The sequence below is a fragment of the Pseudocercospora fijiensis genome (assembly GCF_000340215.1).
Source record: "Pseudocercospora fijiensis CIRAD86 unplaced genomic scaffold MYCFIscaffold_2, whole genome shotgun sequence".
NCBI classification, from domain to species: Eukaryota; Fungi; Ascomycota; class Dothideomycetes; order Mycosphaerellales; family Mycosphaerellaceae; genus Pseudocercospora; species Pseudocercospora fijiensis.
This window is the reverse complement of record NW_006921533.1, coordinates 1,976,108-1,988,601: the sequence shown is the minus strand read 5'-3', so window position 1 is coordinate 1,988,601 and position 12,494 is coordinate 1,976,108. Positions and strand designations below refer to the sequence as shown.

Genomic DNA, 12,494 nt, shown 5'->3' with positions numbered 1-12,494 from the left:
GCTAACTCTAGGGATAGCGTAATTCTTAAGCCGTAAGTAGACTATGTCGCCTACTATAGGCTTCTAAGCTACATACTAAGAGTCGTACCGTTGCTTTATAGCGGCCTATATATAGGCGATATTGTTCTCCGCCTTAGCTTAGTAGATATCCCGTTTCTTTACTAAATTCGTCGCGCTAGTCGTTACTATTTAGGCTAGTTCCCTAGGGTTGAAACCTATTAATACCTAGTTCGGTAACATACTAGTTAAGGCGTTAACTAAATTGTTAAAAACTAGCTATATATGCGGCGTTACGTATTCCAATTCTAGATCTCTATTAGGATATTAGGTAAGGAAGTATCGTAGGGCAATCTCGACGGTCTAGTTCGTTCTCTTAGACTAGCTATTAGCCTATAGGTAATAGGCAGTCGTTATTAGAAGCTTAACGTTTATCCGCTTAAAAATAGCTTTCTATATCTCGGACGCAAACTTCGGGTCTCTATCGGAGATAATTACGGTCGGTAGGCCCTAATTGTATCGGAATAGCTTGTCGAGTAAGCGGTTAGCCTAAGCCTCCGCTAAGTACGCATTGTTGCTAGTAATTAGGAGTACCTGTTTCGTATACTTATCCGTTGCTATAAGTATAGCGTTAGTTTCCTAAGCAGAAAGGGACACTATAAAGTTAATCGTAATCGTATAGAAGGGTACTAGTAGGGATAGTATAGGATTTAAGGACCTATACGGCTTATGTCGCTTAGTCTGTAACTCTAAGCAGTCCTAATAGTAACTTAGATACTTTTTTAGTCTCTTAGCTAGTTTCCGGATATAGTACTAGTTATTTATATAGGTATAGGCACGATGAAAGCCGATATAGTATTAGTTATCGTATATACTGCTAAAAATGTTACCCTCTAATACCTTTAGGATGCACAATCGTCGGTCGCTTAAATAGGGCTTATCGAGCTATACTAGGCCTTCGTCGTCGACTAAGAAGCTAGTAGAGCCTAGTTCCGCGTTCTATACTCTTGCTTTAATGTTGCTCTAGTATTTATCTTCTTCGTATACTTCGATAAGCTATTGCTTAAATGCGTCGTCTATTTCTAGTATTATTACTCCGCATACTAGTTCGTCGAATACGTCGCCTTCCGGGAGATAATTGTTTGTCGTTTCTAGGCGCGATAAGGCGTCTAGTACGATATATTCTCGCCCTAGCTTATAGACTACCTTTAGTAGGAAAAGGGAAAGATATTACGACGATCTCGTTAGTCGGTTATTAAGCTTATTAACTAATAATAAAGTTAAGGCAGTCTAGCTTACAATCCCTAGCGTTGCCGCGTAATCCGTAAGCACCGTTACTACTAACTCGCATGCCTCGACTATCTATCGTACGCGTTTAATCGTTTATACTAGGCAGGCGACCTCTAATTCGGTCGGCTAGTACCGTCGCTTTATGCTAGAAAGAGTCTTTAACAAAAACAAAATTAGTTATATCTTTGTCCTACCGGGATTTTTAGTAATAGCGTCGCCCTCGACGTAGGCTACTATTACGCCGAAGCCTCGTTTCTTAGACGCGTCGATATAGATATATAGCGGCCGGTGTCTCGCGAAATAATACAGTATCGTTAGCTTAGTAAAGGCCTCTTATAGGGCTTAAAACGTAGCTAGTCGTTCCTCCGTTTTCTCGATTAGTATCGTTGCTATATAATATCGACGTGCCTAGCTAGTAGTAGGCGCTCCCTTAAGCCTCTCTGTTTTTATCTTCTAAAGCGGTTCCGCTAGTTAAGTATAGTACTTAATATACGTTCTTAGCTACCTAGTTAGCCTAAGATAGTGCTCTAGGTCCTTTAGCGTTCGTAGGAACTTAAGCTTAGCAATAGCCGCTAATTTGTCGGCCGGTATCGCTATACCTAAGGCGTCGACTCGTTGCCCTAATAGCTAGATCGATAGGTACCTAATAAAAGCCTTCTTAGGTGCTATAGTTAGCTAGTATCGGTTTAAGGCCTTAAATACCTTATCGAGATAGTATAGATATTCTTCTAGTGTCTTGCTATAGATAACAATATTGTTAATAAAAGCCTTAGCGAACTCGTTAAGTCCTTCCGTTTGTAGGATCCTATCGATCTATCGCTATACGTAGGGCAGCGCGTTCTTATAGCCTATTACGGCGACATTATATATTTCCTAGCCTCTATAGGAGACTACTAAGAGCTTATATCGGTCTTCCGCTTTTACTAACTATTAGTAGAAGAACGACTTTATATCGATCGTCGAGATAAATTTAGCGCCTTAGATAGCGGCTAAAACGTCGCCCTATAGCGGTATCGGGTAGGCGTCTGTTATCGTAATACGGTTAAGTCTATAGATATCGACAACCGCTCTGCCTTTGCGGCCGTTCTTTAATTCCTTCTAGACTACGAACGTAGGGAACCTAAAGGGTATTAGTTCCTTCGTCTAGGATATCTGTCCTTAGTTATATAGCTTATTATAAACGCCGTCGATAATCTCTCGTTTCTTTAGGCCTATAGAATATACCTTGTATGCTAACTTAGCGCCCGCTATCTTCTAATCGCTAACTAGGGGAATCGTTATCTAGTCTTCTTCGGGAACCTTAGCGAAACGGCCGTTATCGATAAATAGTTACTTATGTTTTTCTAGTAAGGCGTTATATTTAGCCCTTGTTTCGTCGTCGCTATATAGTATAGCGCCTATTAGGCCTAGCTTTTCCTTTACTCCCGGTTGCGCTAGCGGTAGCGACTCGTCGTCTTCTTCTCGTTTAGTTATTACTATAAAGTATAGTAATACTCGAGCTCGTCCTTTCTAAGCGATATTTATCGTTACTACGGTACTATTTAGGAATTGCATTTCCTTATTAGCAAAAGACAAGACTAACTTCTCCTTTTCTATTAAGCGCGTTTCTAATAGTATGCTAGCCGGTAGGCTATTAATTAAGTACGCTCTTATCGATATTGTAACCCTATTATTAAAAACTATATTAATAGGCATCTTGTTAGACAGGCTCGTAATCTTGTTGCCTACTTCTCGGATCCGTCGCAGGCGCGTTGCCTTTAAAGGAACTCTATTAGGGTACCGCTACTAGGCTAATATTCGATCTATAAGAGTAATTAGGTTACTGCTATCTAGGCATATTTCTGTTGCTATATTGTTTATCTAAGCTAATACTATTGCGTATCTAGCAGTTATGCCCGTTTGCTTATTAGATCTAGTAGCTACTAGGATTTTTGTCCCTGTCCTTTGCGGTATTTAGTCCGCAAATGCGAATAGAGCCGGTTAGACGTCTTAAACTCCTAACGGTATACTATATAAGTATATTTGTTATATACTAGACTTAGATGTCCTACGTTAAGAACATCTACCGTATTAGTATTTATATTAGTATCGTCGTCGCCTTCTTTATTAAATAAGTACTTATTAGAGTCGACGTAGTTAGTATCCTATTCCTCGCCCTCTAATTCTAGCTCGTCGTCTACCTAGTAAGAGTCTTACTTCTTACGCTAAGCGAAGGGCTTTATAGGCTAAGGCTTAGCCTTATCGAAGGTCTTCTTAGCGCCTCTTAATTATAACTTGTCGCTTGCTAATTCTTAATAGTCTTAAGGCTTCCGAAAGCGTTAGTCGCTTCGACCTTAGTCGCGGCGAGGCAGCAGCGGCTATAAGGCACGTACGTTATTAGTCTAAGGCTTCCTAGAGCCTTCCTATCGGTCTGTCTACTAACGGCTCGATCGGAAGTTCTAGTCTCGATTACGCTATAGTTACTTATCCGCTAAGCGGGTAGGGAAAGGTCTCGATAAAAAACCGGTAATAGTAGTTACTATATTGCGTCGGTTTAGTCGTCGTACTAGTTTAGCCTACGCCGGTTGCTCCTCCTTAAGCCTCTATTTAAATAATATAATAGTATCCTCTTCCCTTAGTAGCTAAATGCTACGCCGTAGCTCTATATCGATGCTATTCTATATATACGTTAGCTACTAGCTCTTATTAACTAGGCCGGCGTTATATATATAGTATATTACCTCGCTAAGGTAGGCATCTATACTGCGTCGGTTACCTACGTCGAATAACGTATATTTAAGCTACGTTAGCTCGCTAAGGGACTTAGATAGTAGCGCTTAGAAATTCTCTCGTAGCGTTATAAACTAAAGGTCTAGACCTAGTGCATAGCGAAGGCCTTACTTCGCTAGGTTGTTAAGCGTATTAGTATACTAGGTTAAGGCCGTTCCTCGTAGTACCGCGGGGATTCTAGACTTAACTTATTCGTTACTACGATACGCGGCTATATCCTTAAGTCGCTCGATAAAGATATTAACGTCTCGGAAGAAGGTATCGGATCCTACGATACTCGGGTCGTCGTCTCCCTTCGGTAGGTCTAGCTAGAAGAAGCTAATTTCCTAGTCCTATATTCGGTCTAGGTTACTAGCCTTATTAAAAGTAGGCGTACTATTACCTATAGTAGGCGTCTAGCCTACTAGTACCTAGGCTACTACTGCCTAAATAGCGGCTATTATTTCCGCCGAGATGCTGTCTCCTTGTTCCGCTATAGTAGGAGGCTAGACGCTCGTTATCTATATAGTTACTATTACTAGTCGAGCCGTTAATATAGTCGAAAGTTATATACTTATAGTAGAGGTCGCTATTATTATTATTGTATTAGGCGATTGCCGTAGAGGCTATTAAGGCTGTTATAACTGCTATTACGATCTAGAGGTAGCTACCCTTAGCTTAGAAGGTAACTTCCCTTTTACGGGTAAGTATCTTCTAGACCTACTTACTATAGTAGTCGCTAATAGTAAATTTAGCCTATACCTTCTTCTATAGAACTATAGGAACGAGTTCTATATAGGCTGTCGGTATACCGGTAAGTCGAGCTACTTAGAGGGATAGGTCTCTATCGCCTAAAAGTCCTATAGAAAGCGTCCTAGATAAGACCTAACTTCCGTATTAGTAATCTAGTTAGTTTGCGCGTATATAGCGAAAGCGCGGTCGTCGTCTATAGGGTTTATATAGACATGCGTTGCCCCGTATATACGGTCGCGTAGTAGTAGGGGGAAGTAGTTAGGCTCTTAGTCGGATTAGCCCGATCTAGTTACCTCGTCCTAGTAGCGTCTCGAATAACTCCTAGTAGCACGAGGGTTTAGAGCGAGCGAAGCTACTAATTGTTATAAAGTTGAGATTAATAATAATTAAGTAGAGGAGGAAGGCTAATTACAAAGGTAGGCCGTCGCCTCATTAGTTAGCCAGCCCCTAGACCGTTACTTCCTTGTTCCGTAACACCAAGACCCAGCGACGGCTGCATCCCAACAGGTGTCTTGCACTTGAACGACGAGATTCTCAAAGATGCCATTGCCCTGGTCTGCCCGTTGGGAATTTTATCGCAGCGGCCATATCCTCCATCCCTAGCAGATGCAATCTTTATGCTGCGATCGCGTTCTGATGGCTGTCGTCTTCGACAGTTTCGATGCTTTCGGCTCGTGGTAGCAGGCCATTTCTGGGGCCAGTACGTCGACCAGGCCTTGGTCTCGGGTTAGAAAACGAAAGGCGACACTGTCCTGTACAAGAACTGTTCTATGCCACGATAAGGATGCAAGAGCTCTGACTCCAGCACCGCTGCATCGATACACAGCAACATCACCGATTATCAGATCATCTGATACCTTATTACATTCGACCAGGACCAGCTCGGCAGAGTTCCGCCTTGCGATCTTACAACCATGAGCTCAAGAAACCCTGAACCTGACACCCTGCAAGCTTAAGCACACGTGTGAATGGACGACGCTGCACCAGATCACACTACTGTGGGCTAGCTCTTCCTCTCATTTCGTCTTTGTAGATCCCGGTGCAATGTCAGACGTGCATATTTTTTGCAACGCTGTCTGCAGTGTCATCGATAGTGTGATTGATGGCGTTCAGTGACGGTGGAAGGAAATGAGGTATCGAAACAATTGAACACAAACCTCGGTTTGCACATGGGAATGCCGGTGAACACTTCGAGGTTGTGTGGCCATGGAACTCTGTATGCTCTGTCCAGGTCCCAGGATGGAAGGCTGTTTCCACGACTCGTTCGGAAGTTGAAAGTCATTGCGAATACCACCCTCGTGTCATCATTCCTGCTGCTGCTAATACTACAGCACGGTACCTCAATGTACAGACAAGAGAATGTCACCGGCGACTCCCATTGAACAGTCTAGGTGGGGTTGGCCGCCTCCACTGGCACAACTCCGCTCAGGACAATAATAGCGACAGACATGAGGGGCGCATCGCAAAGCGGCAAACCGACGGTATTTGCCGTATATCCATAGCTGTTTCGCATCTGCTTGACGTCGGAGGCTCATTTGACTGGAAGGCAGACTTCAGGTAGTCCGGATGAGTGAGTCTCCGTGCTTCACGGCTTGGAGTCAGTCCGTCCAAAGACGGGTCAAGCTAATCCACATTCACCAAGCTCCAACGCCTCCTCCCACTTCTGGATAAAATGCAGCATGCGTTCAAACAAGCTCCTCGCGCCCACCAATCACGAGTCGCGTTAACAACATGGTTCCCGTGGTCGCGCAGCTAAACATGGGGTATTTCAGTTGGCGGAAGCAGCTAACACTGTGCATGATTTCATGCTTAACTCTGGCAACGATCGTACAGGCTGGCCCAGATTCCCATTTGCACGCACTTGCGGCACGTAGCATCCCAATCTCATTGACTCGAAACGTACTGGCTTGACATGGGCAATTCGCTGTTGCAGGGAGCGGAGATGGGTTGAACAACAACGGCAGGTTGGCAAGCACATAAGAACGATCGAGGTCGCGACAAAGTGCTTCTTCCTTTTCCTCCAGGCAGCACGCATCCGACCATCTTCTCTCTACAGGTACATCAATAATACCCTAATTTCACCACCACAAGTCGTGACAATGCGCTCTGCTGCTACGCTCGTTTTCGCAGCTCTTGCTGCTGCTGCCCCAGCACCGGTCTCTGACATTGAGAAGCGTCAAGCTGTCAACGACGGTGTCATCCTCAACTACGCTCTCACCCTTGAGCACCTCGAGAATGCCTTCTACAAGCAGGGTCTTGCTCAGATTTCTGCCGAGGACTTCTACAAGGCCACCGGCGACAAGATGTTCTACAACAACCTGAAAGAGATCTCCAAGGACGAGCAGACTCACGTCACTTTCCTCTCTGGCGCTCTCACGGGTATGTCACCGACACAGATCCTAACGCTTATCGACGCTTTCTGACCCATACCGACGTATAGCTGCCGGTGTCACGCCAACTCAGCCATGCACATACAGCTTCGGCTTCAAGGATGCATCGACCTTCCTTGCCATTGCCAACGTCCTCGAGGGTGTCGGTGTCAGCGCCTACCTCGGTGCCGCCCGATACATCATGAACAAGGACTACCTCACCGCAGCGGGCTCCATCCTCACCGTCGAGGCCCGCCACTCTGCCTACCTCCGTGAGAACCAGAGCCCAGCTCAGTCTCCATTCCCAGCAGCCTTCGACATCCCACTCGACTTCGACGAGGTCTACTCCCTGGCCGCTCAATTCATCAAGAGCTGCCCAGCGAGCAACCCCAAGCTCCCAGTCGTTGCCTTCCCAGCCATCACCGTCTCTCCAGCTGGCGTTGCCAAGCCAGGTGACAAGCTGTCCTTCACCGTCGCCAAGAGCGTCGATGCTAAGGCCGCATATTTCATCACTTCCATGGGCCCAGTCTCCGCTCAGCTCTCCGGCTCCGGCAAGGACTACACCGTTGTCGTCCCATCCGGCGCTCAGCCAGGTCAGGAATACGTCGTCCTCACCAAGGACTCTAACAAGCCAACTGACGACAACATCGTCGCTGGTCCAGCTGTTGTTCAGGTTGCTGACAACGCTTATGGCCAAAGCGGCAACGGCAAGGGCCACGGCTACGGCTGGGGTGGCAAGGACGACAAGCCACAGGGTTACTAAATGTAGCGCCATCGGTAAAGTGAGGAGATGTTGAAAAAGCACTGGAATGGCGAAACCTAACAGGGAATCAGTACCTGTAATCATAATTTCGTAGTACCTATCTACACCCAGTAATCTAGGCTACTGAAAAATTTGTGGCTTACTGCAAAGCATTTCTCGATTCTTCATGAAACTATTCAAGTCGCCTGTAGAACTAATGCAATGTTTTTTTCCACTTCTTGCATATGTGAAAGAATTGCTTCAAGTTTCAGTAGGCACTGCTGTCGTTCGCATTAGAGTCCGCGAAGCTTAGCATTAGAACCAGGTCCGACCAAATAATGCGAAAGTCACTCGGCGACTTACGGATACCCGCTGAATGGTCGTAGTGGCGACCATACTTTTATCACTCCTCTGCATCTCCACCACCACCTCCACTGTCCCGTCTCTCATCCTCAGACTTCACCTCACCCTCCTCCACACCGACACCAGAACCTCCAAGCCGTCTCTCTGGTGTGGTACTCCTTCTCATCCGATCATCTCCATCCCTCATTTCAACATTCCCCGAAGTCGCATCCGCAGGACCCATCTCTCTCTGCGGCGTCACGCTTCTCTGCTTCTGGGCATCCGAGGCATCCTCGAATTGTTTTGCCGCAGCATCAGCGATCTCGCTCGGGACACTTTCGCCCTCTCCGCCCTTCCTCGGGGTTGGCGCGTAAGCAAAACTCCTCCTCCTCCCCTCACGGATCGCATCGCGTGCGTTGTCAATGTGAAGATCCAATCGACGCATCTCGTGCTGCAACCACTCAATCTCATCCTTCGAAGCTTCGAGAAATGCAATCACGTCCTCTTTCTCCATCCCACGAATATCTTTGCCGTCGTTCTGGAGCATGCCATCGAAATCGATCATGCGCGACTCCCAGAAGTCGTTGTCTTCGATTTCGATGCAGCTGTCGGGCTGTTTCGCGGTTCGTATGACGGACTCCATTTGAAGGTCGAGGATCTGCGATATCTCTTTGCAAGCCAGGATCAGCGCGGTTCGAAGATGCTCCAGTGGTGGTGATGGGTTGGTGAGGTAGTCGATGCGGGTGATGTAACCTCGTAGCCATTTTTTCAATTCTTCGACTTCGGGGGCGCCGTGCTCGAACTTGAGCAGGTATGACATTATGATGCGAAATAATGGTGTGATTGTGCTTTCAGGGCGCGCTCCGTTGAGTGTTGCGGGTGGTTGGACGTCTAAAAAGGAAGTCGCGATGGCGTCTCGATTTGTTTGATTTTATTGGTTCTGGTGCCTGGTAGAGGCCAGAAGATGGAAGTCGCGACATCACGCGGAGAAGTTCTAACGGCCAGAATCATCCATCCTCCTCTCGAATCGTGTCTCGTCTTCCCTTCTCACATCCTCCCTACATCAGCTCCACCTCTCACGATACTCTTGCATCTTCCATATAGCCCAACTACTCTGGCGTACAAGCGAAGCTCTCCCTCATACCACTATCGAAGCCGTCTTCTCTTGCATTTTGGGGTCGACATGTGGCAACTTCACGAACTTCATGTTGGATTTCTCAATCGCGCGCTCAGCTGTCATAGATACGGCGAACGAGTTCGGTGAATCTTCATTGACGTCGAGCCCATTGGAGTTCTCGGGCGGGCACCACCGAGGACGCTGTTTTGATATTAGCACATGGATCGCTCCGATTGAATTATGGATATGTGCGGTGCTCACCTGGGGCGTCTTGGCTATTCGGTCTTGAATGTCTGGTCTGAGCTTAGCAATGCTTGAATGTAGCTCACTTCTCGGCCCATGGCAGATGCTACCCTTGCAGTACTTCTCTGAGCTGGGCAAAAATGGCTCTCACTGCGCCGGAAGACTGCTTATCATGGCCGTCCATGCCGATCTCAGAAGCCAGCCATACTCCCCATGTACACTGTAACATCCTGCCTCTTCTCGAAGAAGTCCGGCCACTCGTTCACATCCATGACCAGCGTCACGCTATTCTCCTTCTTAATCAATGCCTGCAATATCCACGTCATAGCCGGCAATCCCGTCTCTTTCGCGAATCTTACAAGCCCGCACCTCTCCCTCGAGACACTAACGTATGCCTTGCTCCCAAATTGCCAGATGCCAACTCCAGTCCAATGTTTACTCGATTTTGTGTCGAGAATCCGTCCGAGTTTGAGGATTGGTAGGCCGAGCTCGCGAATGTTGAAGAGGCCATGCACCTGATACGGCAGTAAGATCTTTCGGCCTCCAGAGTCCAGGAGATCCCTGCCAGGGCCGAGGTCTTTGCTACGGCTTACGTGATGATGGTGCTCTTCCCAGATCATCACTTCACTGTACAGGATGGATTCTGTTTCCAGTTTGATCTGCCGACATGAGTCAATAAAGCGTGGTGAGCGTGGATTCAAGCTTTGGGTCACGGCATCTCTGTGTCTCGCAGAGGTGTCGATGCTTTGCCAAGGGCTCCTCAGAACTGTTTCTTCTTCGTTTTGTTCTTTGTGGAAATGCTCTCGTTGATGTCGAAAGTCTTCAACAAGTGCTAGGTACCAGATACGGTTGCGGAGCTCTGGGGGAAGAGCTAGAAGTTGCGTCTTGGAATTTCTGACTTGTGTTGCCATTCTGATCAGATCATCGAGGGCGGACATTGTAGCATCGTCAAGACAGATTAAAGAGCATGCCTCACTCAGCTGCCGAGGGTACATGGCTGCCTGATTGTCGGCCAGATGGTATTCCATTCTTGACTTCACAACCAGAGTCAGCTTTCAAGAAGATGGAAGTCACTGCGTCTTTTAAGTACCATGTCCTGTTCGACCATCCGCCGAACTTATCCTAGTTATCCTGAACCATGGCTCCGACGGGGATTACAGCCTGAACTTGTTGGTGAGTGGTTTTCATCATCTTAGACTCTGTATCCTCGCCAACTCAGGACCCCGGTCGAACCGTTTTCTCCGTATGAGTGAACGCTAAGCAGCACACTGCCCTAAATGGCTATCCTGGCGCCAGCTCCGGGAAGCGCCGAGTTTTCACTCGTACTCTCTCCTAACTACACAGCCAAAATAGTCGACAACTATGTGCGAGTTGCATACATGCGTCCTCGACAGTATCTGGGGAACGCCCTTGCCCATGTTCTCATGTGCTTCGAGCATGTTCTTGCTGGAATACAGACGGCCTGAAGAGTGACTGATCACCAGTGTGCTTGCCTAGAAGCATCTCGTAGAAGTCATCGCAGAGTGTTCGGTCCATTTGGTGCAGTCAGCTTTCCAAGGCATCTTAAGTACCAATTGCTGGCGAATTGACCACGACATGAACGTATTATCATGCCGCGGAAATGGTAGAGCCAAAAGAACGAGGATACGCGCATGACAAGATGTTCGTCTGAAGTCGGTATATCTTGCCACAGCAGCACAAAGCATCAATCAGTGTCGAGATCAGGTTTGTCGCCAGCCATTTCTGCATCATCACCGGTGGGAGCGGCGAGAGCAGCTTCTGCCTTCTTTGCCTTCTCACGATTCTTCTTCTTGACCTTCTTCTCGCGATTACGACGTGTCCGCTTTTCCTGTTCGGCCGCTTCCTTCGACGCCGCTGCCTTCAGTGCTTGTTCCTGCTTTGCTTTCGCTGCAGCTGCTTTCATCCTCAGTTTGATACGTGATTTCTTTCCAGGTCGCGTATGCTTTGAAGCGACGACAGCATGGTGGCCCAACAATCTTTCATAGATAGCATCTGAGCCCTCGAGCAGGATTCGTTGCTTCCGCGAGGATGGTATCTCTAGCAATTTCCATGGATACGCCATACCAGGCCATGGGGTCTGAGACGCCAATAGGATATCCTGGCCCGACAGAGCTGCAGTTTCATAGTTCTGCCGCTCTGCAGTAGTTACAGGCCCCTTGAAGTAATACGAATCGTTCCTGTTGGGCCTGATGAAACCAGACTCATGTTCACTAGCTTCTGGCGTTGCGATTCGGATCTTTGCCACCGCAGGAGGATCATCGCTCTTCCTCGCAGATGGGGCAAATAGTTGAAATTCCAATTCGTCTTTATCTTCATAACCATCTTCTTGCCGGGTATTGTCAGTGTTGGAATCCTGCTTCCGATGGACGAACTCGAATTGGCCTAAAGTCGTGATTTTGGACAGATCGGGAGATGACGGAGGCGTGCTTGCTTCTGACAGCAGTTCAGATCTGTCTACGACACGCTCCATGTTGGCCTAGCTTTTCTTCCTACTCTTCATTGCGATGTCCAAAAGACAACTGCAAAGCAGGCAGACTTTCGAGCTGACGGGGATCGACTGCAGGCTTGGCGTTAACTTCAGCTCTCATCGGACTTTCCGGGGCATTTTGCTATCTCCACTCAGACTAGTAATAAAGGGTATTCGTGCATATGATATAGAATCACGTGTTCCGTAGTAGACTTTTCTAAACCCGCAAGTAAACTTTCTAACCCCTCTACTAATTAAATAAACTCCCGTATAGACTATATAATACCCTTTATTACTAGTCTAATCCGTTTCTATTAGGTTTTAGTACGCGTATATAGATAATCGTAGTAGTAAGTAGATGCTATTAGCTATAATACTATTATATATCGAAAATCGCAAAATCCG

The 12,494-nt window shown here is 47.0% G+C and overlaps 5 protein-coding genes across 5 annotated transcripts; 1 reads left to right on the top strand and 4 right to left on the bottom strand.

The window, feature by feature from the left end:
- Nucleotides 1-5,220: 5,220 nt before the first annotated feature.
- MYCFIDRAFT_171572 (uncharacterized protein) lies at nucleotides 5,221-6,676 on the bottom strand (the record flags this gene model as incomplete). The annotated part of the gene is made up of 16 exons (XM_007925020.1): nucleotides 5,221-5,235; nucleotides 5,266-5,281; nucleotides 5,307-5,408; nucleotides 5,443-5,535; nucleotides 5,566-5,707; nucleotides 5,732-5,739; nucleotides 5,773-5,801; nucleotides 5,842-5,945; nucleotides 5,978-6,083; nucleotides 6,118-6,127; nucleotides 6,155-6,198; nucleotides 6,233-6,290; nucleotides 6,329-6,411; nucleotides 6,438-6,451; nucleotides 6,497-6,579; nucleotides 6,612-6,676. The coding sequence occupies 16 exons, from the start codon at nucleotides 6,674-6,676 to the stop codon at nucleotides 5,221-5,223; spliced, it is 972 nt and encodes a 323-aa protein (XP_007923211.1).
- A 217-nt stretch (nucleotides 6,677-6,893) lies between these two features.
- MYCFIDRAFT_100641 (uncharacterized protein) lies at nucleotides 6,894-7,836 on the top strand (the record flags this gene model as incomplete). The annotated part of the gene is made up of 2 exons (XM_007925019.1): nucleotides 6,894-7,167; nucleotides 7,229-7,836. Coding segments are annotated over 2 exons (882 nt in total), but the record flags the coding sequence as incomplete, so codon positions are not given.
- A 466-nt stretch (nucleotides 7,837-8,302) lies between these two features.
- On the bottom strand, nucleotides 8,303-9,061 carry MYCFIDRAFT_82577 (uncharacterized protein; the record flags this gene model as incomplete). Its single annotated transcript, XM_007924666.1, has 1 exon — nucleotides 8,303-9,061. One exon carries the CDS (start codon nucleotides 9,059-9,061, stop codon nucleotides 8,303-8,305), a length of 759 nt encoding a protein of 252 aa, XP_007922857.1.
- Nucleotides 9,062-9,156: 95 nt separating this feature from the next.
- Nucleotides 9,157-10,497, bottom strand: MYCFIDRAFT_202226 (uncharacterized protein). The gene is made up of 3 exons (XM_007925018.1): nucleotides 9,624-10,497; nucleotides 9,592-9,595; nucleotides 9,157-9,559 (listed from the first exon to the last, which is right to left on the bottom strand). Exon 1 carries the CDS (start codon nucleotides 10,219-10,221, stop codon nucleotides 9,793-9,795), a length of 429 nt encoding a protein of 142 aa, XP_007923209.1. The 5' UTR covers nucleotides 10,222-10,497; the 3' UTR covers nucleotides 9,157-9,559; nucleotides 9,592-9,595; nucleotides 9,624-9,792.
- An 809-nt stretch (nucleotides 10,498-11,306) lies between these two features.
- On the bottom strand, nucleotides 11,307-12,092 carry MYCFIDRAFT_82579 (uncharacterized protein; the record flags this gene model as incomplete). Its single annotated transcript, XM_007924667.1, has 1 exon — nucleotides 11,307-12,092. The coding sequence occupies one exon, from the start codon at nucleotides 12,090-12,092 to the stop codon at nucleotides 11,307-11,309; it is 786 nt and encodes a 261-aa protein (XP_007922858.1).
- Between the last annotated feature and the right edge of the window lie 402 nt (nucleotides 12,093-12,494).

Excerpts from the sequence above, each read along its gene's own strand:
- MYCFIDRAFT_202226 (XM_007925018.1), bottom strand. The coding sequence starts at position 10,221 with ATGATCTGGGAAGAGCACCATCATCACGTAAGCCGTAGCAAAGACCTC.